This window comes from Microtus ochrogaster, chromosome 10 (genome assembly GCF_000317375.1).
Source record: "Microtus ochrogaster isolate Prairie Vole_2 chromosome 10, MicOch1.0, whole genome shotgun sequence".
Classification (NCBI taxonomy): Eukaryota; Metazoa; Chordata; class Mammalia; order Rodentia; family Cricetidae; genus Microtus; species Microtus ochrogaster.
In genome coordinates, this window is record NC_022016.1 from 33902000 (window position 1) to 33928817 (window position 26818).

Consider the following 26818-nt stretch of genomic DNA (forward strand, 5'->3'; position numbering starts at 1 on the left):
ATTATTCTTAGGTTTGGTCTTTTTATTGTGTCCCATATTTCCTGAATGTTTTGTGATGAGAGTTTGTTGGACTTGCTGTTATCTTTGACCAGTGTGTTTATTTTCTCTATGTTATCTTCAAAATCTGAGATAAAATAGATTTTAGTAAAATCATAGAAGAAAAATCTCCAGAGTTGAAAAGAGGCCCATGCAGGTCCAAGAGGCCTACAGCACTCCAAATAGACATGACAGAAAAGAACATATTATAGTTAAAACATTAAGAAGAGAATAAAGGATATGGAAAGGGACTTTTAAGAGAGAAAGGTCAAGTCACTTACAGAAGCAAGAATATCAGAATAGCACCTGATTGCTTGACATTTAAATTCAGAATGGACTGGAAAAAATGTATTTCAAGTTCTGAAAAACCAAAACTGTTAACCCTGACTACTATACCAACAAAACTTATCTATTAAAATTGAAGGAGAAATGAAAATCTTCTATGATGAATACAAATTAAAGAAATTTCCTCCCTGAAACCTATTCTTCCCTTTCCCCACCAATGTTCCCTTTTCTACTTTTCTGGATTCCATGGGTATTCCATGTCAAACACACAAGTCTAAAGATTTTATGTTAATATTCACAAATAAAATGTTTGATTCTCTGGGTCTTTGTTACCTCATGCAGCGTGGGTTTTTTTCTTGCTAAATAAAATTCCATTGTGCCTAGGGCCAGATTTCCACTATCCACTTATCAATTGATGGACACCTAGATTAATTCCATTTCTTAGCTGTTGTGATTTGAATGAGAAACATTTCCCCATAGACTCATATACTTAAACCCTTGGTCCCATTTGATGTTCCTGAGGATGCTAAGGAACATTTAGAAGCAAGAGCCTGGCTAGACGAAGTACATCTCTGTGGACAGACTTTGGGGGTTTTATAGCATTGCTTTAGTTCCTGCTGCCCTTCTCTGCTTCCTGTGCATGCCTGAGGTGTGTTCTTTCAGCTGCCTGCTCCTGCTACCCTGAGTTCTCTACCATTATGGACATCTAACTTTCTCAAACCATCATCCGAGATAAACCCTTTATTAAGCTGCTTTGGGTCATGATATGTTATCACAGTAACAGAAAAGGAACCAGCTGTTGTGTTGAGCACACTATGAATGTGGATGTGCACTTGTCTCTGGAGTGGAGAACAGGGTCCTTAGGGTATGTACTCAGAAGTTGTCTAGCTAGGTCAGATTGTCACCTAGTTGTAGTTTTTTGAAGAACTGCCACACTGATTTCCACGGTGGCTCTAACAACTGGCACTCGCATTAACAGTGCATCGGGTTTCTGGTTCCCTACATTTCAAGAGCATTTGTTGTCTTTTGTTTTAATATGACTTGGGTAAAATGAAATCCCAATATAGTTGTGATTTGCCTTCTCCTGATGCTAATGGTGGCAAACACTTTGAATTTTGTCTCAGCCATTTGTATTTCCCTTCATGAGAAAACCTTCATGTCCATAGCCCACTGTTTAATTGTGTTGCTTTTGATATTTAGGATTTATTGTATATTCGAAACACTCATAGCTTTGTCAGATGTATATATAGCTGGCAAAGATCTCTTTTCCATTCTATAGGCTACCTCTTCAATTGATTAACAGTCTCCTTTGCAATTCGGAAACTTTCTAGATTCATGAAGTCACACTTCTTGATTGTTGCTCCTATGTCCTGATTTACTGGAAATTCTATTCAGAAAGTCCTTACCTGAGCCTATATCCTCAAGTGTATTCCCTACTCTTTCTTCTAGAAGTTTTGGAGTTCTGGGTCCAATATCTATATTCTAATCCATTTACGAATGATTTTTGTGCAGAAGGACCAAGTTTCATTCTTCTATATGTATATATCCCAGTGTCCCAACATATTTCATTAAAGATGTTATCTTTTTCCGTGTGTATTTTTGACACCCTTATATCAAAATTCAAGTGACTGAGCCAGACGTTGTGGCACGCACCTTTAATTCTAGCACACAGGAGGCAGAGGTAGGTGGATCTTTGTGAGTTTGAGGCCAGCCCGATCTACAAATTGAGTTGCAGGACAGCCAGGACTGTTACACAGAGCAACCCTCTCTCGTTAAACAAACCAACAAACAAAAAAGTCCTGGAGAAAATAAGGACTTACCACGGGGAACATGGTAAAAGCAGTACAAAGGAATCCCACAACCAGCAGCATCCTAGCTGGAGAAAAACCTCAAAGCATTTCTACTAAAATCAGGAAAGAGACAAAATTGTCCACTCCCCCCTCTCTATTAACAGAGTACTGAAGTCTTAGCTAGAGCAAAAAGACAAGGAAAAGGCAGCAAGGGGATGCAAATGAGAGGAAGAATCAGAGTCTGCCTACTTGCAGATGGTATGACTCTCTATACAGTTTAGCCGAGAAGTCAGGGGTTATTATTCTGACAGGTCTGCCTTTGTGACTTGGCCTTTCTCATTTGCAGCTTTCAGTAAACCTCCTTTGTTCTGGACACTTAGTGTTTCAACTGTAGAAATGTTTCTTTTCTAGTCCTGTTTGATACTTTGTAGATGTCTTATACCTGAATGAGTGTCTATCCCTCTCAATTGGAGATTGAGTGCTCTATTCTGTCTTCATACACCGATAGTCTATCTTCTACATGGTCATCCTATTGGTGAAAGATTTGCTGACGATTTTATTTGATCTAGTGCGTTTTTCATTTCCATCACTATTTTGGCTTGAGTTTTCTTGGGTATGTCTATCTCTTTATTAAATCCTATTTTTATATCATGTATTGATTGCCTCATTTCGTTCAGCTGTCCGTGTTCAATTGGAAAGTATTTGAGTCCTATTTGAGATATTTTTACATATGTACAATTACTGTTTTGAATTCTGCACCTGGAGTTTTGTCCAACTCATTTTGACCAGGGGTCATTTGTATGGGGTTGGTTATTTTTGGGCGCGATAAGCTGTTTTGGGTTTTCATGTTACTTGGATTTTTGCACTGGGATCAGCCTTTTGGGGGTTACATTGTTGGTTAAGATTTACTGTTTTTTATTTGGTTGCCTCTCGTCTTCCAGTGAGTTCATTTGCAATACTCAGGAGAAACTAGGTTGTTGCTGTTGTGGGATGTTTTCATCAGTTAGACTAGTGTTCCAGGCATCAGACTCTATCTCCAGTCTGAGGATTGACTACTGTCTGAAGCACCAATCACCACCCAGTAGTTAAAGCAGTCTGATAATGGAGTAGAACGTGACTACAAAGCAGACACTTCTTAAGTACTGATTACTTTAGGGAATAAAGGAGCCTCAGAGTATACTGTGTATACTGATATGTTAGTATGAGCAGAATGGAAAAGAAAAGGAGGAGAGGTGAATAATCCCATTGGGTCTAGTGATGAGTATTCTGTTGTTACACTGGAAGTAGAGGAAGGGGCATCCATCGGAGTTGGAATATTTGGAACAAAGAAAAAATGAGGTTAATATTTGGGAGTTCTGATTAATGGCAGCCTAAAAAGAGGCAGTAAAAATGTGTATCCCAATGCCATAAACAGGGTCAGCCTCTGGGCTTTAGGAGATGTAATCCTAAGGAATGGATATGGGGGAAAAGGAAAAAAGAAAAAGAGCGTGTAAAACAGCAAAAGGTGTGAACAGTAGGGGACAGTGTTGGCCTGCTAGAATGCCTACTGCGACAGATAAGAACTTAGCCGGAGAAGAGGGAGGAGAGTTGGATGGAGGTCCTGCATGTTGATTTGTGTTCTCTTTGTCACAGCCACTGTTTTTTCTCCCTGGTTATGGCCCTGGTCATGTTCTGGGTTGATTTTTTTACCAGTTCAGTTCTTCCCTGGTGGGCTCCCAGATCGTCTTGTATGTAGACTTTCCTTGCCTCTGTTCTGTGGACTGTGAGTAGCTAAGGCAAACTCTGTCTAGCCACACTCGCTGCCTTCACACAAAGTCAGAAGCAGCTGCTGGTTGAGTGATGCCTACAGCACCGGTTAAAGCTTTTCTTAGCTTCCATGGCTTCACCTTTTCCTATTGGGGCACTGATGGTGGCCCTGGCAGCCGTCACAGAGAAGCCCTTCTGTGAAATGCCACTTTTGTGGATATCCTGGTAGGGTTTGTTTAGCCTGTTTTACATGGATTAAATTGTCCACACGGTGGTGGCAGCTGCACTGGTTGTAATCGCAGCAAGTCCAAGTCACTAGTGGAGATATTCTGTCGGTCCCATGGTTATTTGAGTTTTGTTGGGGTTCCGATCAAGTAGACACTAGGACTGGAGGAGAAGCTGACTGATGAAATGATAACATATTTCGATTCTTTTAATTTCTAACTGTGATAAGCTGCACACACTCCAGCATGGCTTCTCATCCACCATCTTACCCGGAAGTCCGGCTTTCTGATTGCTTTCATTTCCAGCATGATTTCAGTGTGGCTTTTCTTCACTAATTTTATGTCTTTATTAAATTCTATTTTTATGTCTTGTACTGACTTTTTATTTTATTCATCACTCTTGTGACGCATATCCTTGTCTTCTTTGAGATGTGTAGACTCACTTATAGTCATTCTTTCCAGTTCTTTCTCTGGAAATTCTTCTCAGTTCCACTGGGGTCCAGTAGTATGGGATGAGTTATTTTTGTGGAGATATGTTTTCTTGGATTGTCACATTATTTTTATATTTCTGCACTGAGACTTGCACCTGAAGTTAGTCCATTGAATTAGAAGTATGGGCTGGGGGCCGATACTCCAGAGATTGCCTACATTTTAAGCCTAAGAGTTAAGGGATCCACAGAAGTGTGGCTGGGGCTCTCTGGGGACTCCTTACCTGTGGGCTTCAGAAACTAGTGGATGACAGAAGTTTCTTCTGGGGGCTGGGGGTCCTAGGTGCTGTCAACACAGAGCTCAGGGAATAGCCAAATGCTCAGGACCCAGGGACTGATCCCTTACCTGTTAGTGCCTGGAAAAGCAGAAGTTTGGACCTGGTGTCTACTGTCTTATAAGCCAAGCAACACACCCCCTCCAAAATATTTGAGTAATTTGTTCTTCTTAGTACTCTTAGGAGCAAAGATTCTTGGCCCATCCACTACACTCTCATCTGAGAAGGACTAATCCCAAAAAGACATTTTCTTGTGTCGTTGTATTTATATTGTATTAGGTAACCCCTGAACTAGAGCTGATTGACCCAATGTGAAAACATTAACCAAGTAAATTCTCTTTTATACCTATCACTAAGAAATGCTAGTAAACCTGTTTCAAGTCCATCACTTGGGAAATGGGGTGAAATGGGGCTCAAGTGGGAACAGGATCTATTTCATCATATGTACAGGGAAAATGAAAGAAAGAAAGAAAGAAAGAAAGAAAGAAAGAAAGAAAGAAAGAAAGAAAGAAAGAAAGAAAGAAGGATGTGTAGTTGGAGAGAGGACAGGGAAGGGAGGATATGTTTCCAAAGCGAGACAGAAGGAGGGGGAAGATGAATGTTGATGCTATTGTAAAAGATAAGGGCTCTAGGTCTCATGGTTTCTATCGCATATGCCATCTACCTCGCTTTTCCAGGTTCCTGTGCTCAACAGTGGAAGACTTTGTGATTGATATTGTAAAGGCCTGGGACCAAATCAAACAGAACAATACAGCAGTGGAGTCTGTGATTTTGAAAGTAAGTTTCCTTTCCTAGTGTCTCACCTCTGTGGGAGCCAGGACTCACTTTTTCAAGTAAAACAATGGGAAATCATCAAGTATTGGCAAAGGCGAGTAGCTGGTACATCTGCGTGATGAGGAAAGCCCAATCTCCTTCCTTCATCTTTGCCAAATGAAGGCTGGTATTTTGCATGCATACACACACGCCATGTACCTAGGTATAAGCCAAGAATCTGACCATAAATAGACACAAGTGTACATTAAGCATCAGTGAGTGGAGTTAATATACCAAAGCATGCACGAAAATCTATGCATTTAAACCCCCAAAGGGTGGCAATGCAACTCAGTTAGTAGATGCTAGTTATCACATATGTATAAGGCCACAGGTTCGAGCCCCAGCATATATGCATACGCTAGAAATATGCCAGGCTTGGGATATGGCTCAACAGCTAAAGTACTTCCTGTGGAAACGTGAAAGCTGGGGTTTGGATCCCCAGTAAGGGTGAACATAATAATTCCAGCACTAGAAAGTGGAGACAGGGACCCCAAGAACAATCTGGCTGGAGACAATGACTATCAGGGAGTTGAGAGTTGGATACAGAGATCTTGCTCAATGAATCTGGTAGAAGAATGATTTGAGGCTAATCTTGACAGTGACCTCAGGGCTCCACTCCCCCCCCCCCACACGAACACTCACTCACTCACATACATGAACATGCACACCACGCACACATTTAAAAATGGAAAACACACACCTCCTGTAATAGTACCTAACACGTGGCACACACTTTGTGTCAGAGCTTGTTCTGAGTGCTCTAATGTACCATGTTATTTAATTCTCACAGCTGACCTAAGGCATGGAGGGACAAGGAGGTCAAGGAACTTGTCTCACACCACAAACTACTAAAGCAGCTGCTCTCAACCTGTGGGTCACGACCCCTTTGGGGAGTTCAGCAACCCTTTCACAGGGGCCACATATCAGCCGTCCTGCATATCAGATCTTTACATTGTGATTCATAACAGTAGCAAAACGATAGTTATGAAGTAACAGCGAGATAACTTTATGGTTGGGGGAGTCACAGCAGGAGGAACTGTATTAAAGAATCGCAGCGTTAGGAAGGTTGAGGACCACTGAGCTAAGTTAAGCTTAAATCACGTCCCAAATGCACGTCCTTGAAATATGCTCGTGTGAGGACAGACAAAGACGCTATGCAGAGGTACACCAGCATCCATAGGAGCATGCCTATGAATATGCCTACATGAAGATGTGTCTATTTCGTCATTTTATCCATGTTCCACATACATTAAAGGGCCAGCCCGACATGAGAAAGGCTGTGTGAAACATGCATAGGTACCCAAAGCTGCTCAGAAACAAAGACTTGATGCTTACTCCCTTAATCCTCTTTGGGTGTTGGTACAGCGAGGACTTCATCACTTCACATATGGATTTCTAGGTTGAGTGTTTCTGGCCTAGTACTCCTGGCCAGCCTTCCCCTTACCATCACTGTTCCTCATTCTGGCCTTCGTAACAATATCCCATTTTTTTCTCTGCTCTGTAGAGTGACTTGATGTATGATAAACTCAGCACCATTATTGATATCCTGACTGAGGATGAGGAACTTGCCTCTGTGGAGCGACTAGCCTCAACATACAGAACCCATGAGAAAACAGATCCAGAGCCCTTCGTCCCTCAACTAGACCATGTCACGAGGTCCAAGCTGGAGATGGTTGTAAAGGCTCACGACCTCCAGAAATCCTTGAAGCTCATCATATTCCAGGTGGAACAAGGTAAGATTCTTAGCGCTATTGGGACCAGGAAAGATGGGAAAAGTGCAGGTTTCGCCTATGAATGGTTTAATGATCTTCTTTAGTCTGGGTTTGCCAATTGATCTCACTGACAGCACTTAGTTGGATTCGATGTTCAGGTTGCCTTCCAAACCAGTCCTCTGGCTGCTGATTTGAAAAGCCTCCGTATAGATAATGCTGTCTCTTTGACTTCTCCTTCCCTAGCCTTCGGTTCTCATACTTACCTATTTTGGGAGCTGACACTCTTCCTTAACACATGATGTAAGTAACACTGCTGAAAGCTCTGTCAGCCTCACTTCTGGCCATGGAAGCTTTTCTATCTTTTCCTGCCATTTCAGCCGCCAAGGCTAATCAGCAGCTGTTTGAAAAGCAAACGGTGTGCATGTTTACATGTCCTGCACCATGTAATCAGACCATGAGATTGGTCCCACTGGCTTGCCAGTAATTGCCATTGCCCAGAATTCTTGACACTCTCCAAACTTGCAGCTTAGGATGAAGTTCTAAACTCGCCCAATGTCCTCATCTAGCATTTTTGATGGACACTTTATCTCCATAATGCTCCTTTGGAAAATAAATAAAGAAGATGCTGTGAGATAAATTACATTCTAACTGAGCTGTTAGAATTAAGCGGAAGTCCCCCTAGAACACCGAATTCTTTCCTGCTAGCCTTTGGTGTTTATCCGTGGCACCTTCCCCTGCCTTGGTACCTTTAGAAGAAACCTTAGCTATGTTTCTAAGAATAGACAGCTCCTCTTTGTACTGTTAAGTGATGTGGGATTCCCCTCTGTATGCTGCGAATACCATTGTTAATAAAGAAGCTGCTTTGGGCTTATTGCAGCACAGAATAGGGCAAGGAAAAATTCCAATCAGATAGAAGAGGAGAGAGTAGGCCGAGTCAGGGAGACACCATGTAGCCGCCAGAGGAGGCAGACACTGGATGGAAGGCCACAACCACGTGGCAAATAGAAATGGGTTAATTTCAGTTATAAGAGTTAGCCAGAAATATGCTTAAACTATTGGCCAAGCGGTGTTGCAGTTAATACAGTTTCTGTGTGATTATTTCGGGTCTGGGCGGCCGGAATGAACAAGCAGCCTCTGCCAACAGTGGAATAATTAAATAATCTTTTTCTGTTTCTATAGTTAGTCTTCAGGGATTAAACAATCATTTTGTCTCTCTTTCTGTAGTAATGAAGATCAAATTAATTTGACTTGCCCATGGCTCTGTCATAACCCATCTTTACATGTTCCCTCAATACATGTTACATAAAGACTTGGCAGTAAGGTAGTGAATGAACATGTGAGCTTTGGCACGAGCTGAACACATGAGCTGTACCAGATTTGGGCTCAACACATGCTGAACCCATGTGCTGTGCCACACATGAGCTGATGAAAAAGATAGTAACCTCTCAAATATCCTGGGTAGTGGGGTGAGACATTTGAACCAAGAGCACTGGGCCAGGAAGATGATGGCTCAGAGCAGAGTATACTCACTGTGCACAGCTAACAACCTGAGCTTGAATCCCCAGAACCCATGTACAAGCAGGATGTGGTAACAGACACATCTGTAAACTCAGTGTGCCTCTATGGGGAAATGGGAAGAAGAGACAGGAGAATCACTGGAAGCTTGTGGGCTAGCTGGGTGTATGCAGCAATAAACAACAGGAGCTATCTTATCTCAAGAAAGGTGGAAAATGAGAACGGAGTCTGATGTTGTCTCTGACTTCCACGTGTATGTTGTGGAATGCAAGTGCCTGCACACACACACACACACACACACACATCATACACATACACCATCCATACACACATTTCACATACACATGCGCACACGTGCATAGCATAGTCCTAGAGGTTCGAGTCTGAACAGATGGCATGTGAGTATATATGCTAACAAAATGAAGGTAGCCAGGGATAGTGACTTCCACCCAGGTGTGGAAAACATAGCACCCCTCCCAAGCATCTACTCACAACTATGTGTGTTGTGGGGATGACAGAAAAAGAGTAACAGAGAAAACAGAATGTTCTAGCATGGAGCTTAAGAGACTTGGAAATGACGCCATAAAGAGTGTGTGAGCAGAACAGGCATCATGATGGAAAACGGGAGAGGAGTCTAAGGAGTCTACCTACATAGCCAATGTCCAGAAACTGTTCGATAAATGTGACCAGTCTCCCATCTTTTCATCTCCACTTCCTTCCCTCCCTCTTTCCCTCCATTTCTTCCTTCCGCTTTTCCTCAATAGTTCTGGATGAAGAAAGCAGACAGTCCTTATCAGTGAAGAACTTCACATCGAGTTTCTACCTGGGAGAAGATGACTCAGAGGAGTTCAGTCAGATGAGCCCACGACACCGTAAGGATCTTGGTTCTCCCATTCTAGCCTTTGCTGCTGCCTGCTTTCCAGGGAAGAAATCGGTTTGCATGCATCTGACTTTATACGTGAGCCCACTCTGTACTGGGGAGTCCTCACTCTTGTCTACAAACTCCGCACTGGGTCACAGCAGCTTCCACAGCAACGATCGTGTTAGACACTTGGAACGAGCACTCTGAAGAGAGCTGTGATGTGAATTAGGTTTTACTGCCAGGCAGCAAGTGCCTCAGCTTTACCCTCTCCTCAGTGAAAGTCCCTCTCCTTCTAAAAGGATCTAAGGGGCCTCTGTGGTGTGAGAACCCTGACATTTATTTAGATAAAAACCATGACGCTTGACTCGAACCCACCTGGGGAAGCATAACTAATTACAAGTGGGGAGAAAGGCTTTTTGTTTGTATCTGTCTCCAAGGTGATGTTTCTCCTGTTTAGGTTCTTATTGTAGCATCTTATCGTCTATGCTGTCTCTCCAAAGCGAAGACCTCAAAAAACTTGACTTAGAACACTTACATTTTACACCCGAAACGATGTAAGTATGCAAGTGAATGACCTTTTAATGGCTTTTCTCTCTCTCTGGCTGGTAACACAGTCTCACCATATCCAGAGTCAAATTCTGATTCTACTTAACTAATTGTGTGACCTACCCAATTCAAATGGAATGAAAATAATTACTGGACTCTGCACATAAGCTTGTTCCATTTATTGCCACTAAACGTGAAAAGTACTTGCACTGTGCTGTGTAGTTGATACTCATACTTAAGTGCTGCATGCATTAGCAGTTACTATCATTATAAACACATAACATGTTAGTTATTATTCAGAGAACTTATTTTCTCAGTGTTACTTTTAACTGTAAATGGTTGAAGGTACCAAAAACTGGTCATGTAGGGGACTGAATCAAAAATCCAAGGACACTTATTCCCCCAGTCCTACCTCTCCAACAGAGCCCAGCAGCCAAATTCTACCACGCTTAGATCACTGGGGTGGGATATTAGGGAAACCCTAATTTCTCACTGGGGTCAAGTGAGGTGAAACTGATGTACGTTTCATGATTCCTTTAAATCCCCCTATGCTCGAACAGCCAAACTGTACCCTTTTCAGTTTCTCAAAAGAAGGACACACACAGCAAACGTTCCTTAAATAGTTTATTTACAAAAACAATTCTATCCCGGTGTCTGACAGTCCCCTCCCCAAATCCTTCATCTCATCATTCATGTTTGAGGGCTCATGGGTCTGCCTTGTGGGTTGGGATAAGCAGTGCACTGGCCAGTGTGTAACACCAGCTGTGCAAAAGGACTGACTGATTTATTCCTGGTGTAAGCCCTCCCACCATGGCCTTGTCCAAGCAATGAAGATGTCTTTGAGTGCAAAATTGGGAATAAGTATGCACAGTTTTCATGGGATGATGCCAACTAGTTCTAGAATATTCTAGTGCTGCTATTGACACCCTAGATGAATACAAGAGACTGGAAACTGCCTGTTTCACTGTTGCTGTCCCTCCTTCACCAGACTTTTCTCTCGAATGTGAGACGTTTTCTGGTGGGAAAGTACCACAGCAGAGTCAGGCATCCCTGAGAATAGACTAATGTATACTCATCAAAATACATTCGCAACTAAGACACATAAAAAATAGTTATGGGAATGTGGAAAAACAGGACTCATATCTGAGGGCTACAAATGTAAATAAGATTGCAAATTTTGCTTCCTTAATGTGAGCCATATCCCTCTAAAGCTTCCAGACTAAGGGACATTCTCCAGTTCTGGGACATGTCCCAGTTCTAAGAGGTGTTCTCCCTTAGAACTAACAAGTTACTCTTGGACACAGAAAGACTCCCTATATACTTTTCATGAACTGTATGGCTTATACCCAGTGGAGGAGGCCTTCCCTTGGTGGTGATTTTTTTGTCATGCAGATGAAGTCTGATGCCTGTAGCCGTAGTATTTCTTTCCTATTTTTAGTATCTGCCTTCTTCCCTGTCCAATTTCAGACGCTTCAAAGAAAAGTGTGTCATGAACAACTACTTCGGAATTGGACTAGACGCAAAAATTTCTCTGGAGTTCAATACCAAAAGAGATGAACACCCAGGAGAATACAAGTAAGGGGAAGAGACTCAGCTCTCTGTATAAATACATACAATCATGATACAATATGTATTCCTACATCAAACAAGCAATGAAAAGCCTGAGGTCCTTGGGAAATAAATGCGTTGGTCTCAAGACTACCCTAGTGCAGACAGTATATCCTGAAGGCTGGGTTGCTCTGTGATAATCACCCTGACATCATACATCCGTACTTCCATTCAATAGTTCACCCATGTAGATTTCTGTGTAAATATAGCTACCTCTATTACTGTTGTTGAGAATAGATTGCATTGAACTTTATAGTGTTTCTAAGAGATTAACTGAGTCCTTGTAGGGGGCTCCAGATCTATTTTTACTTGACAGGGCTTCAAAGTATCTAAGATACTTCTATTGCTTCTTGGTATTCCAGATTGGGTCCTGTGGACCCATTGATTAGTATTGCCCTACCTGGCACCTTCTGGTAGTTTTATCCTATAGATATCCCTTAAGGCAGCTTCACAGTTCTTATAAATGTGTAAGTTAAAAGGACTACCCCAAGCCTGCATGGGACTGGCCTAGCCCCTCTGCATAGATATCTGAATAGAAACAGAGAAGTGAATGAGGGGTAGAGGGGAGGTGGGAGTGGGAAGAGAGGAGAGAGGGAAAACTGGTTGGGATATAAAAACAAACAAACAAACAAGTAAATATTTTTAAAAAGGACCATCCCACCCCTGCCACTGCCGCTGCCACTAGAATCTCTTTCTCAGAAAAAGCCTGGGATGTAAACAAAGTATGTTACCAGATATGTGATTTACCAAGGTGGCTCTTACAAAAGAAAGCATTTAATTGGGGCCTTGCTTACAGTTTCAGAATTTTAGTTCATTATCATCCTGGCAGGGAGCATGGTGCTGAAGAAGTAGCTGAGAGTTCCATATCCTGATCCACAGGCCAAACAAAAGAGAGAAACACTGGGCTGGGTGTGGGTTTTTGAAAATATCAAAGCCTACCTACCCCCCCCCCCACCGTGATACACTTCTTCCAACAAGGCCACATCTCCTCCAACAAGGCCACACCTGCTAATCTTTCTAAACCTATCAAAGTGTCCCACCCCCATCCCTAAGCATTCAAATATATGAGCCTATGGGTGGCATTCTTAGTCAAACCACTGTAGACACCTCATTTATGAAAGTGTCATAATTTTTCAAAAAGTTACCATTTTCCCAATCAATTGTGTTACCTATACATACATTAGAACATGGGCAACCTACCAGAGAGGATAAACAATGTGAAGTGTGTCCCAGAAGAATTGGTTGGAGAGGGGAATAAAGGGTGGCTATAATAGAAATACATTGGTGCACGCATGAATTTCTCAAAGAATACATTTAAAGTATAATTTAAAAAACAAAAGGCACTTGAAAAATATGATGTTTTCCCTTCCTGTCTTTCCCTACCCACTAACCTATCTATCATCCACCTTCTGACTGTCTTTTTCTACTCCTCTCTCTGTAGTAGCCGCATTAAGAACAAATTATGGTATGGTATTCTGGGAAGCAAGGAACTGCTGCAGCGCTCTTACAGGAAGCTGGAGGAACGAATACAGCTGGAGGTTAGTAGAAAAGGGCCTATTTCCTGGGCGTGGAGAAAGGAGATCGTATGACCTCAGAAATCACCTTTCCACTATATCTTTAGTTCTTCTCAAATTAAACCCTGGGAGCCTCACTGACAGCCATGGCGACAAGGCATGAGGTTTTATTTCTGTCATAGATAAGAAAATGATAGTATGAAGAGAAGCCCAAGCTCCTCCTCATCTCTGTAAAAGATCGTTGTGCTGGTATCTGAAAAGTCAGGCAGTAAGAGCAACTCTTCTCTTTCAGTGTGACGGAGAACCCGTCTCCTTGCCAAACCTTCAAGGCATTGTAGTGCTCAATATTACCAGCTATGCCGGAGGTGTCAACTTCTGGGGAAGCAGCACAGCAACCGCGGTGAGTGTGCGATGAGGAACGGGGTGGGAAGGAGACATGACTCTCCTAAGTTATCTCAGAAAGGATTACTGGACTGGCTAGAATGCACTTAGACAGTGGGGGAAGATGAGACAGGCTTTGAGTCCATATTAGCAGTGTCTGTAGGTGCAGCTTTTTAAAACAGTTGCCATTCCAGAGCATGAGAATCAACCAGGAACCTCAGAATTATGTCACGTGATTCCTGGGTTTTGACTTTCCCTTTACTAAGACCCAAAAGACACTCAGAAGATTACCCCCAGAGGCCATGTTCTTCATCCCTTAATGTCAGTAAAAACATCTCCTGGGAAGCGAGCCATGAGCACTTTGCTCTAAGTTCATCTTAGAAGTTCAGGAAACTGACAGGAGTGGCCTTGGGGATTCATGATGCTGGACTGGACAGGGAAGGAATTGGCTAATTTGTGATCTCCACAGGAGCTCACATGTATTGCAAGCACAATTCCTGTTTCCAACCTTGGCTTCCTCACGTTATTTTTCCCCTTTAATATAGTTTTCTCACTTCTTCATGTACTAGATATACTAGACAAAGTTTTACCAGTAGTCCTCAAAGCACATTTATTTATTATAGACAAAGTATGGATTCTTGGGAGAATTGTAACAGGATTCTCCCTCCCTAGGAATACGAGGCCCCTGCGATGGACGACGGGAAGCTAGAGGTGGTGGCAATCTATGGTTCTATGCAGATGGCCATGTCTCGTCTCGTCAACATGAATCATCATCGAATCACTCAGGTTAGTGAGGGTTGGGCGGATGAAAAGGGGAGGAAATGTCACGCTTCAGCCCAAGGATGTGCGGCGAGCCTAGCAATCACCTGGTTGTAGGAGTTCCTGGGGAGTGGAAGTAGGCAATCTGTTAGACAGTTAGGTGGTGAAGATAGAGGTGGCAGGGACCAAAAGCACAAAAGGCTCATAGGTATTACATGATCCACCTCCCTGGAATGATTTGATTCATATATTGTGCCAGTGTCTCTTCAAATACACACTCACACTGTGATCAATACCAGATTAGCCCACAGTACTTTCCTCATTTTTTCCTTTTTGTCCTCTCTCTCCTTTTCTGGTAGTGCCATGAGGTGATGATAACTATTTTTGGTGAAGAAGGTATCCCTGTGCAGGTGGATGGGGAAGCCTGGATTCAGAAGCCAGGCATTATCAAGATTAAATACAAGAATTATGCCCAGATGTTGATGAGAGATCGGGTAAGCGAAAAGTTCTACTTGAGCGCCTACGTTGCCTCCTCCACAGCTACCACATTTCTAGTCAAGAATTTCCCAAAGGGAGCTCTGTGTGCCTTCCTTATCAGGCACCTTGAGTGACGGTTAGAAGTGCATACTCCTAGGTCCCACACCAAACTCTCTGAACTGAATGGAAAGAGGTGACTCCTAAGAGCTAGCATTTATAAACAAGCTCCCCGAGACATTTTTACTAATGTAAAAAGTTGCAAGACACTGTCTGTCTCTCAACAAGGTTGTCCTTGTTGTCCTGCACTGCGCAGAAAACTAAAGACCCGTGGTGGTGGAGAATGCTACTCTCTCAATAACAGTTCCTTCATTGAATATGTTCTCTTTGGGCTTCATAAGATTCCTTAATATTGCATTTACAGATGTCACCCATTTCTTCAAAATAAAAAACTACAGTGATAGCAAATATCATTATTGATCACTTGTTCAAACTTTGGGGTTATCTTTTGAATTGTGAACATAAATATATCAGTAGGAGGGAGGGAATACCTACCTAATAAAATGCCAATATGGTGCTGGGCACATTGCATCTATTGTCTGACATAGTTCCTCCCAAAACCCCTATAAGGAAGATAAAATTCCTTCCCATGTTGAGAGCTTAAATACCTTATGCATAGTCACATACCTAGTAAATAAAAAAACAACAGGATTGGAAAAAATAAATTTTGTATTTCTGAATCTAAATCCCATCACAACATAATATATACCTTTGGAAAAGAATGAAACCGAAAAGGTGTTCTTCTGTCTTATCCATCACCATGTTCTCATAGCTTCTAGAAGGCAAATATTTTGCTTCATTCAAGACTGGTGTCCCATGAGCCAGTGTACTAACAATAAAAACTAAACTGCCTTACAAAGAAGATACACTGACTAAAAAAGACAAGAAGATGTATAATTAGGTGCAGAAGGTGAATGGATAGGGATGTCTTCACTTCTCTTTCCCACCTATGTATACCCCATGATACCTACAGAATGCCATACTCATTGACAAATCTGCCACATGTCCTCAAAGCTACAACAATCATTATGATTTGCCTCTACATTCGTCTCTAGGACTTTGAGAACTCAATGAAAACGTGGGAATGTAAGCATTCTGAAATCCAAGCTATCCCACCACCCCACCTGGACTTCCAGGAATCTCAAGATAGCCTCTCTGATAGCGAGTATGTTCAGATGCAGCACTTGGCTCGGCATGCAGAAAACCTCATTAGCAGGTAAGAGAACTAAACTTAAAACAGGGTTGGGAAACCTAAACATGGCTAGGGAGACACAGTCAGTTGGTGTCTATTGACGACTGGGGCGCTTAGCCCCAGAAAGAAATCTAAGTGTTTACAATTAGGGCCCTGACAGGCTGTGCAAGAAGTATTCTTTGTGATTAACAATAAGGCAGTTTTCACACTCCACATTCAAGCCAGAGGTGAATTTTTATTTCCCTCTGCTTTCCAAGACCCAGCAGAAATAAGGATGTTTATTCTGGGCCAGTAAAATGGTTCAGGAAGTGAGGTGCTTCTCATCAAGCCTAGCCATCTATGTTTGATCCTTAGGGCCCCACATGATAGAAACAGAGATAGAGCCAACTCCTGCAACTTACACACACAGAGACACACACAGACACACACTGGCATGTATGTGCAAATATACACAAACAAACAAAAGTTTGCTCTTGCCCTTAACTATCAGAAAGACCTTGAAGTTTCAGCAAGAGTCAGGCACGCTCCTCTATTTTAATTTCTCACTCTAATCAATCTAGCACTCTCTAAATCCAAGTTAAACAAACAGGAACAAAGAGAAGATTAGCAACATTTCCTTCAGCGGATACCTAATGAAGAACAGAAATAGCAAGAGGGAAGAAAGAGTTCAAATCCAGTACCCAGGGTTTTTGTTTCGATTCTTATCCCAATCTGCCAGCTCCTCACACCGTAAATCCATAGCGACAAGCTCATCTGCTTTTGCTCTCTTACAGACTTACTGACCTGAGCAAGGTCCACCAGCATGTGTCTGTCCTCATGGATTCTGTGAATGCCAGTGCTAACATCCTGAACGATGTCTTCTATAGCCATGACAGTGCCAATGAGGCGGGTGCAGCTTCCTGCATTCCCATTGAGGTAAGGAGGGAAAAGAAGCGAATGAAATAAAGAAGCCAAACTTTAAAGGAAAAGGGGTTAAAAGGAAAGTGAAACAAAATTAAGTGAGACTAAATGAGGACCATATGCAAGTGATAGGGTAGAAAACTGATGGGTAAAGTAGATAGGGATTGGGACTGTGGATTCCTGGGTGAAGTGCTTGCCATGCAAGCATGAATAGCTGAATTATACCCCAAGCGCCCACATTAACAGTCAGGCATGGCAGCGTGCATCTTAATCCCTCTACCTGAAGCAGAGACGGAAGGGTCTTGGAGGCTCCCTAGCCAGTCAGTCTAGTCATATCAGTGAGTTCTAGCCCCAGGGGCAGACCCTGTCTCAAAAATGTAAGGTGGACGGTAATTGAGAAACACATCTCACATCCATCTCTGGCTTCTACCGGAACACACACAGACACACACACACATGCACATACACATGTAACCACACAAAAATTGAAAAATAAAGTGATATGCTGGATAGGAATACGGGCAGTCCTTGGATTATTCCAAGGCCAAGGTGGCTGCTGGGGAAATGCCATGACAAATTTTATCGTTTTGAGAAACAGTATTGTTCCTGGTAGCTAGCCCCAACATCAGACTCAAAGTGGAATAGTTAATAAATGGAAAGAAGCATAGTTTTGGACCTTCCTAATGCCAGTTGACTCCCTGTATAATCATCTAAGGTTATACCTGTCATCGGAACCCGAGATTCGAGATGCTTTTAATTCCCTTTTGACAGGTCCAGATTAGACATTTACTATTAAATGTGCCATCCCATGCTAATACTCACTGCCATAAGATTTGGGTGTTTCTTTTAAAATGTAACTTTAGGTTTGGAGATGTACCTTAGTGACAGAGAATGGCCTTGAATATGGTCCTTGGTATATGTAAATATATACATGCACACAGAGACACACAGGCACACACACACACACACACACACACACACACACACACATAGGAGGGGCAGGGAAGGAGAGAGGGGAGGAAAGGATGGAGAGAGACGTAGGGAGGTGGAGGGAGAGAAGGGAGATGAAGAAGATGAGTAGAACTTCATTAATAAGTAAAAATACAATAGGATCAGGATGTGTTCAAATATGAGTTAACTTTATTTTAGGCCAGGTCCTAGTCAAAGGAGGTCCAAAGGCCGTGAGTTTCAAGAGAGATGTGTATGGTTAGATTTATTTCTGCGTGCCATGGGAAAGGCATTTTTAACCTAGGGACAAGGCTCCTGATTTGCAAATTTCCCTCTGGTTTGCAAATTCCCTATTTTCCTGTTGCCCACTGCACACAATCAGTGACATCCACTTTGCAGGGCACAGCAATAGAGCTACATTGTTGACAGTTGACCATTGACAGCTGGGGTCAGTTCGGATTGGTTGGTGCTCATGCTGGGCCAGCCGTGCTGAATTTTTAATATGATGTTTCCACCTCCAGGCGTGTCCTGCTGGTCTGCTCCTACCTTACCGTGGAGAAGCCAGCTGCATGCTCACTAACCGGCTCCTTTCTATCTTGTCCTTTCCCTTCCGCTCCTTTTCCTCTCTTCTCCTCTCAGACTCTAAGCAGAAATGATGCAGTAGATGTTGTATTTGGTCTTAAAGGGCTCTACGATGACACCAAAGCTTTCCTGGATGAAAACTTGGTGAGTGCAGGGGGCTGGAGCATGGGAGGGAAAACATCTCTTTTGAATATGGCCACATTCTGTATTGGTTTCCATGGTGCTAGAGGCTTATGATCATTGTAAGTAGGTGCTTGCCTGGTGATTCCAGTCATCCTAGTCATGATTGCTGTCATCCAGTATTTGTTACCTGAATGTGTTACTGTTTTTGTTATGTCAACCCATGGGGACTACCATATTTTAGATGAAATCGGTCAGTGTCTCCTGGGGAAAGACTAGGCCCACCAATGTGCTCTCATTCTACCTGATAAAGCTTCAAGTGAGAAGAGTGAGCTCAGAAATGCTCTTCTCTCAGGTCTGTAAGTGTCACCTTCTCCATGGAGAAAGTAGCAGGAAGTAGGGAAAGTTCTGAGGGCTCTGAGCTCAAATACAAATTAGCTACCTACCGTATTATTTCCCTAAGGCTGCCATGGGTAAGTACCAAGTACTATATGACTTTAAATAACAGAATCTTACTATCTCATCATTCTGGAAACTCCAACATTCAAACACAAATTGTAAGCAGGCTCATGATCCCTCTAAAAGCCCTAGAGGAAACTTTCTTTGCTTTTTCTTAGCTCTGGCCATTTGTTTCTGGCAATCATTGTTGATCCTTACCTTATAAATACTCCACTCTTGTCTTGTTTTCCATTTGCAATGTCTCTGTCTTCACATGGCCATATTCTGCCAGGGTCACTGATAGTGATGGACTAAGGCTTGCCCTGTCTAGTATGACCTCAAATTAATAGTGAGTTATAAATTCAATGACTATCATTTCACATAAGCGTGCATTCGGAAGTAGTAGAGAATAGGATTTTAATGTATCTCTTGAGAAGAACACAACACAACCCACAACATTAGCAGTGTAGCTATACCTCTTTGCATTCATTTCCCCTATCTCCAAGATAGGAATTAGAACCCCTACCTTTACAGTTTGTTTAGAGGATTTATATAAACAACAAAGTATTGTACTTTAAGTGCCACCAGTACTCGGTACATAACTGTGGCTCAAAAGATGGACTGGGGTATGAACTATGACTCTGAGGACGGCATTAGCTGCATGTTTCTCATAATGTTATGTTCATGCACGGGCACAGTGGGATGGTACTCTGATAAAATCCACTGCTCATAACTGTCCCACTTTGATGTTGTCCCTGAGGCAGGTGTTGTACTTGCTTTTGATCTAATTAAAGTTTAATTTGAAGAAGAGCTTCTGGGTTGAAATTGCAAGAAGACCCACTGCCTCTTTCCCTTACATATCTAATTGTCACACTGCCTCAGAAACAGAATGGCTAAAACACTCAGACCACATCATTCCATCATCTGGGCCCCAATCCTAGGGGCTTTTAGCTTTGGACAATTTCAATTGGAATTCTGAACTCAATGTCATTCTCCATTCCATCATCAGTAAATATGGGAAGTTGGCCTCTTGTGGCTATTTAGGCTTTCTTGAAGCTCATAGATTGAAAATTGGTCCATGCTAGGCAACAGCCCAACTTGAACATACTCTACCATGAAGTGAGGCTCTCAGAAGGCCTCCTTTCTATGGGACCTGTGAGGTTCCACATCTGTGTGCACATCAAAATGAGGGTAGCAGGGACAATGCACGGTATGACCGTGCATCTCTAGGAAGGCTGTCACAGACATGCGATGGGTACAAATCATGTTTCATTTGGAGATTATTCCTCCTATTAAGAAGGTATGGCAGTAAAAAGAGTAGTTTTGGCAGAGGAGCTGTATTAGCTTCCCATTGCTGTAATGAACACCCAAGATAATCAACATTCAAAGAGAAAGCTTTGTTTTGGCTCAACCACGATGGTTTGCTCCTTTGCTTTCAGCCTATGGCAAGGCAGCACATTGTGGTGAAAACCATGTGGTCGATTAAAGCTGCTCAGCTCATGGCTAGGAATGAAAAGGGGTGACTAAGGCCCCACTGTTTCTCTCAAAAGCATGGTCACAATGACCAGAATACTTCTGACTGGGATACACTTCTTAAATGCTCCACCACCTCCCAATAGCAGCACTCTGAGACTTAAGCCTATAACACCTGGGCCTTTAGAGAACATTCTAGGTAAACTGTAATAGGGATATTGCTTTTAAAAAAATGATGTGAATCCCACTCAGTAATTCCCACTTCCCTTATTTGGCATGTGTTTGGCACATCCATCTGAGTCATGCTATATTGTCTTAAGTTGTAAGGATGGACAAATTATTTGTTAGTGTTGATTTGTTTCTGTCTTACGTCATGTTCTGCCTGGCCGTAACCTCCCATTTCACTCTCTGTCCATCCAGTTGCCACACTTTTCTGGCACTAGCTATTGCTACAGCAGTAAGCATTCCATAAATAGAAAGGGACCACAACAGAAATGCCAAACTGGAACTAGAGTGCATGGTAGAGATGAGTGGTGAGTCCTGGTTGGATTGCTGTGTGCTTTCAAGGCTATGCACACCAGACTATTCCCAGACTATTCCCTGGTGAAATAGGAATGGTCTCCCTGTACTGATGATTTAGAACATGGAGGTGCTCGCCAAAGAATCTTATGTCTCCCATGCACCACACAGAGTTTATCTTGTGTATGCTGGGAGATTATTATCAGTAACCATTTAGGTTTTGATTTTTAAACATATAGGGCAAGCTGTCTGCAAACATGTTTCTTAATCATGGAAATAACTAGAAGCTCCAGGACAACCTAGAGAGGCAGACCCTCTACCTGGAAGGGAGAAGTTGAGGCAGTCTTTCCCTAACCTTCTCACCTTGATTTACAAACTTTTAAATTATAGTGTATAATAACTATTCCCTCTTGCATCCGGATATTCTACATACCCTGCAGGACAGTATTGTATAAAAGGGAGGCTACTAAGTTAGGCAGATTCTGTCTAGCCCTGGAATCCTTTTTTTAAACTAATTTAGCCTCTCAAATATTACATCTCAACCATGGTTTCCCCTTCCTCCTCTCCTCCTTGTCACTCTCTGCTCCCCTTCCTCTCCTCTTCCTCTTCCATTGAGAAAAGGGCAGGCCTCCCAGGGCTATCCACCAAACATTTGTCACGTAATCTTGAACGCTAAACTTCTTTGATTATGCTTTCTTACCTATGAAATAAAAAAAAAGCATCCCTTGTAAGGTATTGCGAGAGTCTTGGGGAGAGTAAGAGGAATGATGTATTCACAGTACCTGATATACACAGTTGCTCAGAACTCAGTGGTAGCTCTTACTTAGGAGGATGCTGATATGGCTTCAGAGACTGGAAATCAAGAGTAGGACCCTTGTTGTAGACATTAAGCTCAAGCAGAAATCACGGTGCTAATTCATGCTGGAGAAAAGACCTTCACTTGTGAAACCGAGCATGCCCAGCTCCAAAGAGACCTCTGCCATCTGACTATTTCCTGGGTCTTCTTGTTGAAAAGAGAGCTGTCGAAAGCTAGTATTATTTTTGATCAGTAAACAATCTGATTGTAGGCCAAATGAGCTATAATTTGTCAGCATTCTAAATGTGTTGTTACCTGCATGATCTCTTGGTCACTAGCATGGACTCAGAGTGGAGTCTAAGGCAAAGTGCTAAGAAATGTGCACTTACTGTTCTCCCTGTCTATGCCAGCTGAGAGATGCTATGGATGAGGCCACCCTAAAAACTGTCCTGGATGCCATGAATACGGAGCTGCAAAGGATATTAGCAATTGACTGGTTGGGTCAAATCCTTCTTTCAGAGGTGCGTATCCTGGGGAATGGGACTTTCTGGTGTAAAGTCATAGTATGGGGTCAGTATATGGGACGGATGTCGCAGAGGCCCATCTTGATGCAGCGACCTTTAGCTTCCGCATTAGTGAACCATCCTCCTCTCCATACCCTCACCATTAATGGACAGAACAAGGCAGCAAAAATGAACAAGGAGGTGACCATGGAAAAATAACCAGGAAGAAGACCATTCTAAAGCAAGAAAAAAAAATAGAGAAAGCCCATGTTGCTGTCTAGGCTACACGCTCTCCTTGCTCAGTGTCTGCTGCCAGAACTAAACCGTATCTGGTACATACTAGCATAGACACACTAGGTGTTTGTGGATAGCTGTTGTAAATGGTTGATATCTAGGCTGTACTGATAGTTGAGTCTTCCAAACACCTCATCTTCCTGTTGCTACCTGACCCCCATTGCATCTCACATTTAATATGTGGCATAAAAGGAAAATCAAACATTGCAACCGATATAATATAGTTTTAGAGATGCTGTCAATTTTGGACTACTTTGAGTACTCTTTTAAGATTGGAAACTTTCATACTCACTCATAAACCAAATATCCCAAAGATGGCCACCTATAACAAAGTAAAGTATTCCCTTCATGATCTGACAAAGATTGTCTCAAAAATTTTTCACTGTAAAAATATTCATCCCAAATTTTAGGATCCCTGCCTGCCTTCTCACATCTGTTTTTTGAATCCAAATGCCAGGCATGTTTGGGATGGTGCAGATGCAAGGCCACTATTTTCAGAAGGAAATTCGTATGCAAATTCAAGTCTTAAAACAATGGTTCTCAACCTGTGGGTCGAGGCCACAGAACCCATTAGAAAACACAGGTGTTCACATTATGATTCATCGCAGTAGCAAAATTACAGTTCATGAAGTAGCAAAGAAATATTTTTATGGCTGGGGGTCACCATAAACTGAGAAAACTACTTTTAAGGGTCACAGCATTAGGAAGGCTGAGAACCACTCATTATCTTAAAAGGTTTACCAATCTTTGGTGATTACAAGGCCTGGTGTAATTCAGGTTTTTATCAGTAACTTTCTGGGGAAGGAAGGCAGTCTGTTAGGCAATAAGCAAAGCAAATTCTCACTCTTCTTTCCGTTACTACCTGCCTCCGCTAATTCCCATTAAGCTCCCGAGCTAAGCAAACTCACTGGATAGTGGGAGAAATGAGACAAATTCAGCCTATACCCTGGGCTCCCGATTTCCATGTGACTCTTCCTCACCCAGGACAGAAAGCTCCTTTCTGAGCTCCAGTATTTCCAGAGAAGCAAAGCCCTGGAGAAAGGAAGCAGACTGAACAGAAGCCAAGGAGATGTTGCTCACACTAAATACCCTTACCTTGAGATTACAGAAGGTTCAGACCCACTTTTCTGGGGGAGATCAGGACAAGAGTCAATTATTGGTCTTTTCAAGACTCTAACTGAGGGTAAGGGCCTGTGCTCATTCTTGAAGCTGTTTATACAGGGCAGTTCTGGATGTCAGGGTATACAGCTCGGAGCAGCATTAGAGAAGCAAGGGAGTCAGTGCAGGAAGAGGAGAAAGATAAATTTGGACTCTTCTTCCCCCGATGGAAGGTACTGGAGGCATAACTAATCCTCAAAGGAAGATGACTCCAAAACCTCTTTCTTGTAATGTGTTTGGCTAGATTTTCTGGCAATAAGTCAACTTCAGGATCGTTTTGCTAGCAATAGAAGTAAAATAAGAATGCTCTTACATAAACAAGATAGAAGTTGGAGAATGAACTGGAATTATAGAGCCTGTGTTGTCTGCACAAATGAACTCACATTCAAAATTAGTAAGTTTGTTTAGAGAATCCTCTGCATTCCAGCCAAGAAAACTGGTCGCCTGTGAGGCAGTGTCTTCCCTATATGAGGAGCCTGGGCTGAGGGACAAATAGGGGCTCTCAACTAGAGGTGGGAAAAATGGAAGACATTTCCTAATTTGTAAAGAACTGTCATACAAGCAACAGTGACCTCAACAATCCAGCTGACCTCACATACAAAGGTCAAGCTCTGAACCTATGCTTTTTTTTGTTTTTCCTTTCTTTTTTTTTCTCAACAAACTTGGAAGAGTGTACATCTTTGTTTGCTTCCTCCTCCTCCTCCTCCTCCTCCTCTGCCTTCTCCTCCCCTCCCCTACCCCTGTTTGCACAGCCATGCCTTAACTCTGAGTACTTGCTGCTTGCTGCTTTTCTAATCCAGAAATGATAGTATTCATTTTCCAGGTTGTTTTGAGTTTGTGTAAGGAGCATTTATTGATATATCCAGAAAGGCAGAGGGCCCAGAATGAGCGCTTGCAGAAGCTCAATCTCTTTATTAGGACGTATGAATAGTGAGGAGGGACAGCTCTCCTACCTGAGCTGAGAGGAGCTCTGCCTGCTTCCCGAACTCATCCTTCTCCATCACATTAGAGAGCCCATGGAAATGCTTTCAGAAGGTCACCTAACATTCTGACCTGACTCTTGCTATGCTTTCCCAGGCGCACTCTTCTGACCGCAGAAGTCTATATCGCAGATTGAAAGACAGATTCCCTAGGTTGGGGAAGAAGAAACAAGAACGGGGAGAAAAGTCGAAATCAAAGCCAAGACTCCCTGGTTTTCTCAGTAAGTCAATCACACACACGTAGAGGGCATGAACAAGAGCTTGGATACCTCCAAGAGACCTGAAAGTACCCTCAGAAGTGTTCATGGGTGTGTCAGAGAGGGAGGCTCTGGGAAGAAGCCAGTATTAGATAATGCCAAGTAAGTTAGAGAATGAGATGGATACTGGCTAGTAAGGGGTGAACCTGAGAAGAAATGGTGCTGTGTGGGCTGGAAAGGGAAAACCGCATTCAGACTGCTTGACCCATTCATCCCTAACATCCCTAAGATGTTAGGGAAAGGTTTTTTTGCCCTGTCAAAAATCCCTTCTCCCTGGATATGCAAATCTCCTACTATATAAATTTTGTTTTTATGCCATTCTATTTATTACTGGCCTGAAGTACTGTGAATGGGAAAGTCCCATGGAAAGAAATGTGAATGGGACTCAAAAGAAGACTCTGCGAGAACTGTCGGTGGTCCCAATTCTGATGCGCTAGGCAACATGGAGGCTTCAAAAATATAGCATTAGCAGACATAGGAAAACAGTTTTAGTTTTAATGAATAGGATTATTTTTTCTGATGTCAAGAGAAAAATCTTTTGGACCTAACTATATCTTTTCTTGGGTATGGTCCAACTGGTTTGATTCCTTAAGAATCTGACAATTGGAAATCTCTGGTATGACTGCACAGTAGTGCCGTAGATAATCGGTTCTAAGAATTAATCCTATTCACATTTAGTTTGTATGGTCTTCAGTGGCTTCCTCTTTGATTCAGAGATGGTAACTACAGTGGGAACAAACTAGTATGTCTCCTACTATTCTGCCCCCTCTCGGGCATGAATATTTATGCATTTGGCAAAGTACTAACTTCATTATTTCTCTTACCCCCCCCCTTGGCTCTGAAGGCAGGTTTTGGCGTCGCAGAAATCGTGGCAATGAAGCAGAAAATGATGACTCTCCAACACCTTCAAGTTCTCGGCTGTAGTCCTTGAAAGCTGGAAGAACTCTCAACAGAGAATTTTACTAAAACCTCAAGAAAGACTGAACTATATTATATCAGAACAAAAATGAGCACCACCAAGAAAGACCCTCCAAATCCTTATACTAATATATTTTCCCTGGACTTAATCAGATCTCCTTAGAGGGTTATATTTTTCTTGTTGGCCAAAGATTCTTGTTCCGAGTTGTTTTGCTCAGTTCTCCTTCTCTTTGTGTACCTTGAGTAACTACACTGTTTATTAGGAATAGATTCTTTGTGAACAGCCTGGGACCGATAAGTATTGTGGTAGTACACCTCTTTAGGAAGTGTTGGAATGGGTTTCTTTCACTAGCAGAGAAACTCCTGACACCAAGGAATGAAATGAGTAACCAACTCTCAGAAAGATGAAGGGGCAGGGCATTCAGGCTTGGTTGTGTTTCTCCTCCAATCCCTGCCAAATGCAAACGAAAATTTCAAAAGATGGCTCCTAGTTGGCTCAAGAAGATGAGAACACGGTCCTGGAGGCTTATCCATTTGTATGTTAAAATGATCATGTGAACATTTTCTTGTAGATATGGGCCTCTCCTTTCTCCTCTCCTCTCCTCTCCTCTCCCCTCTCCCCTCTCCTCCCCTCCCCTCCCCTCTCCTCTCC

General features: G+C 42.5%; 1 protein-coding gene across 2 annotated transcripts in view; it reads left to right on the forward strand.

Annotated features, from left to right (window-relative positions):
• Dgkk (diacylglycerol kinase kappa) overlaps window positions 1-26801 on the forward strand; it is a 134015-nt gene extending 107214 nt beyond the window's left edge. For both annotated transcript variants that reach the window (XM_013348285.2, XM_026782330.1), the window contains exons 14-28: window positions 5522-5621; window positions 7162-7390; window positions 9649-9756; window positions 10204-10300; window positions 11760-11867; window positions 13342-13438; window positions 13707-13814; window positions 14468-14581; window positions 14914-15048; window positions 16144-16304; window positions 17054-17195; window positions 18768-18854; window positions 22467-22577; window positions 25089-25212; window positions 26093-26801. In XM_013348285.2, coding sequence (XP_013203739.1) covers window positions 5522-5621; window positions 7162-7390; window positions 9649-9756; window positions 10204-10300; window positions 11760-11867; window positions 13342-13438; window positions 13707-13814; window positions 14468-14581; window positions 14914-15048; window positions 16144-16304; window positions 17054-17195; window positions 18768-18854; window positions 22467-22577; window positions 25089-25212; window positions 26093-26172 — 1801 coding nt within the window. In that variant the 3' untranslated portion in view covers window positions 26173-26801. The remainder of the gene's footprint in view (window positions 1-5521; window positions 5622-7161; window positions 7391-9648; window positions 9757-10203; window positions 10301-11759; window positions 11868-13341; window positions 13439-13706; window positions 13815-14467; window positions 14582-14913; window positions 15049-16143; window positions 16305-17053; window positions 17196-18767; window positions 18855-22466; window positions 22578-25088; window positions 25213-26092) is intronic.
• Window positions 26802-26818: the final 17 nt, after the last annotated feature.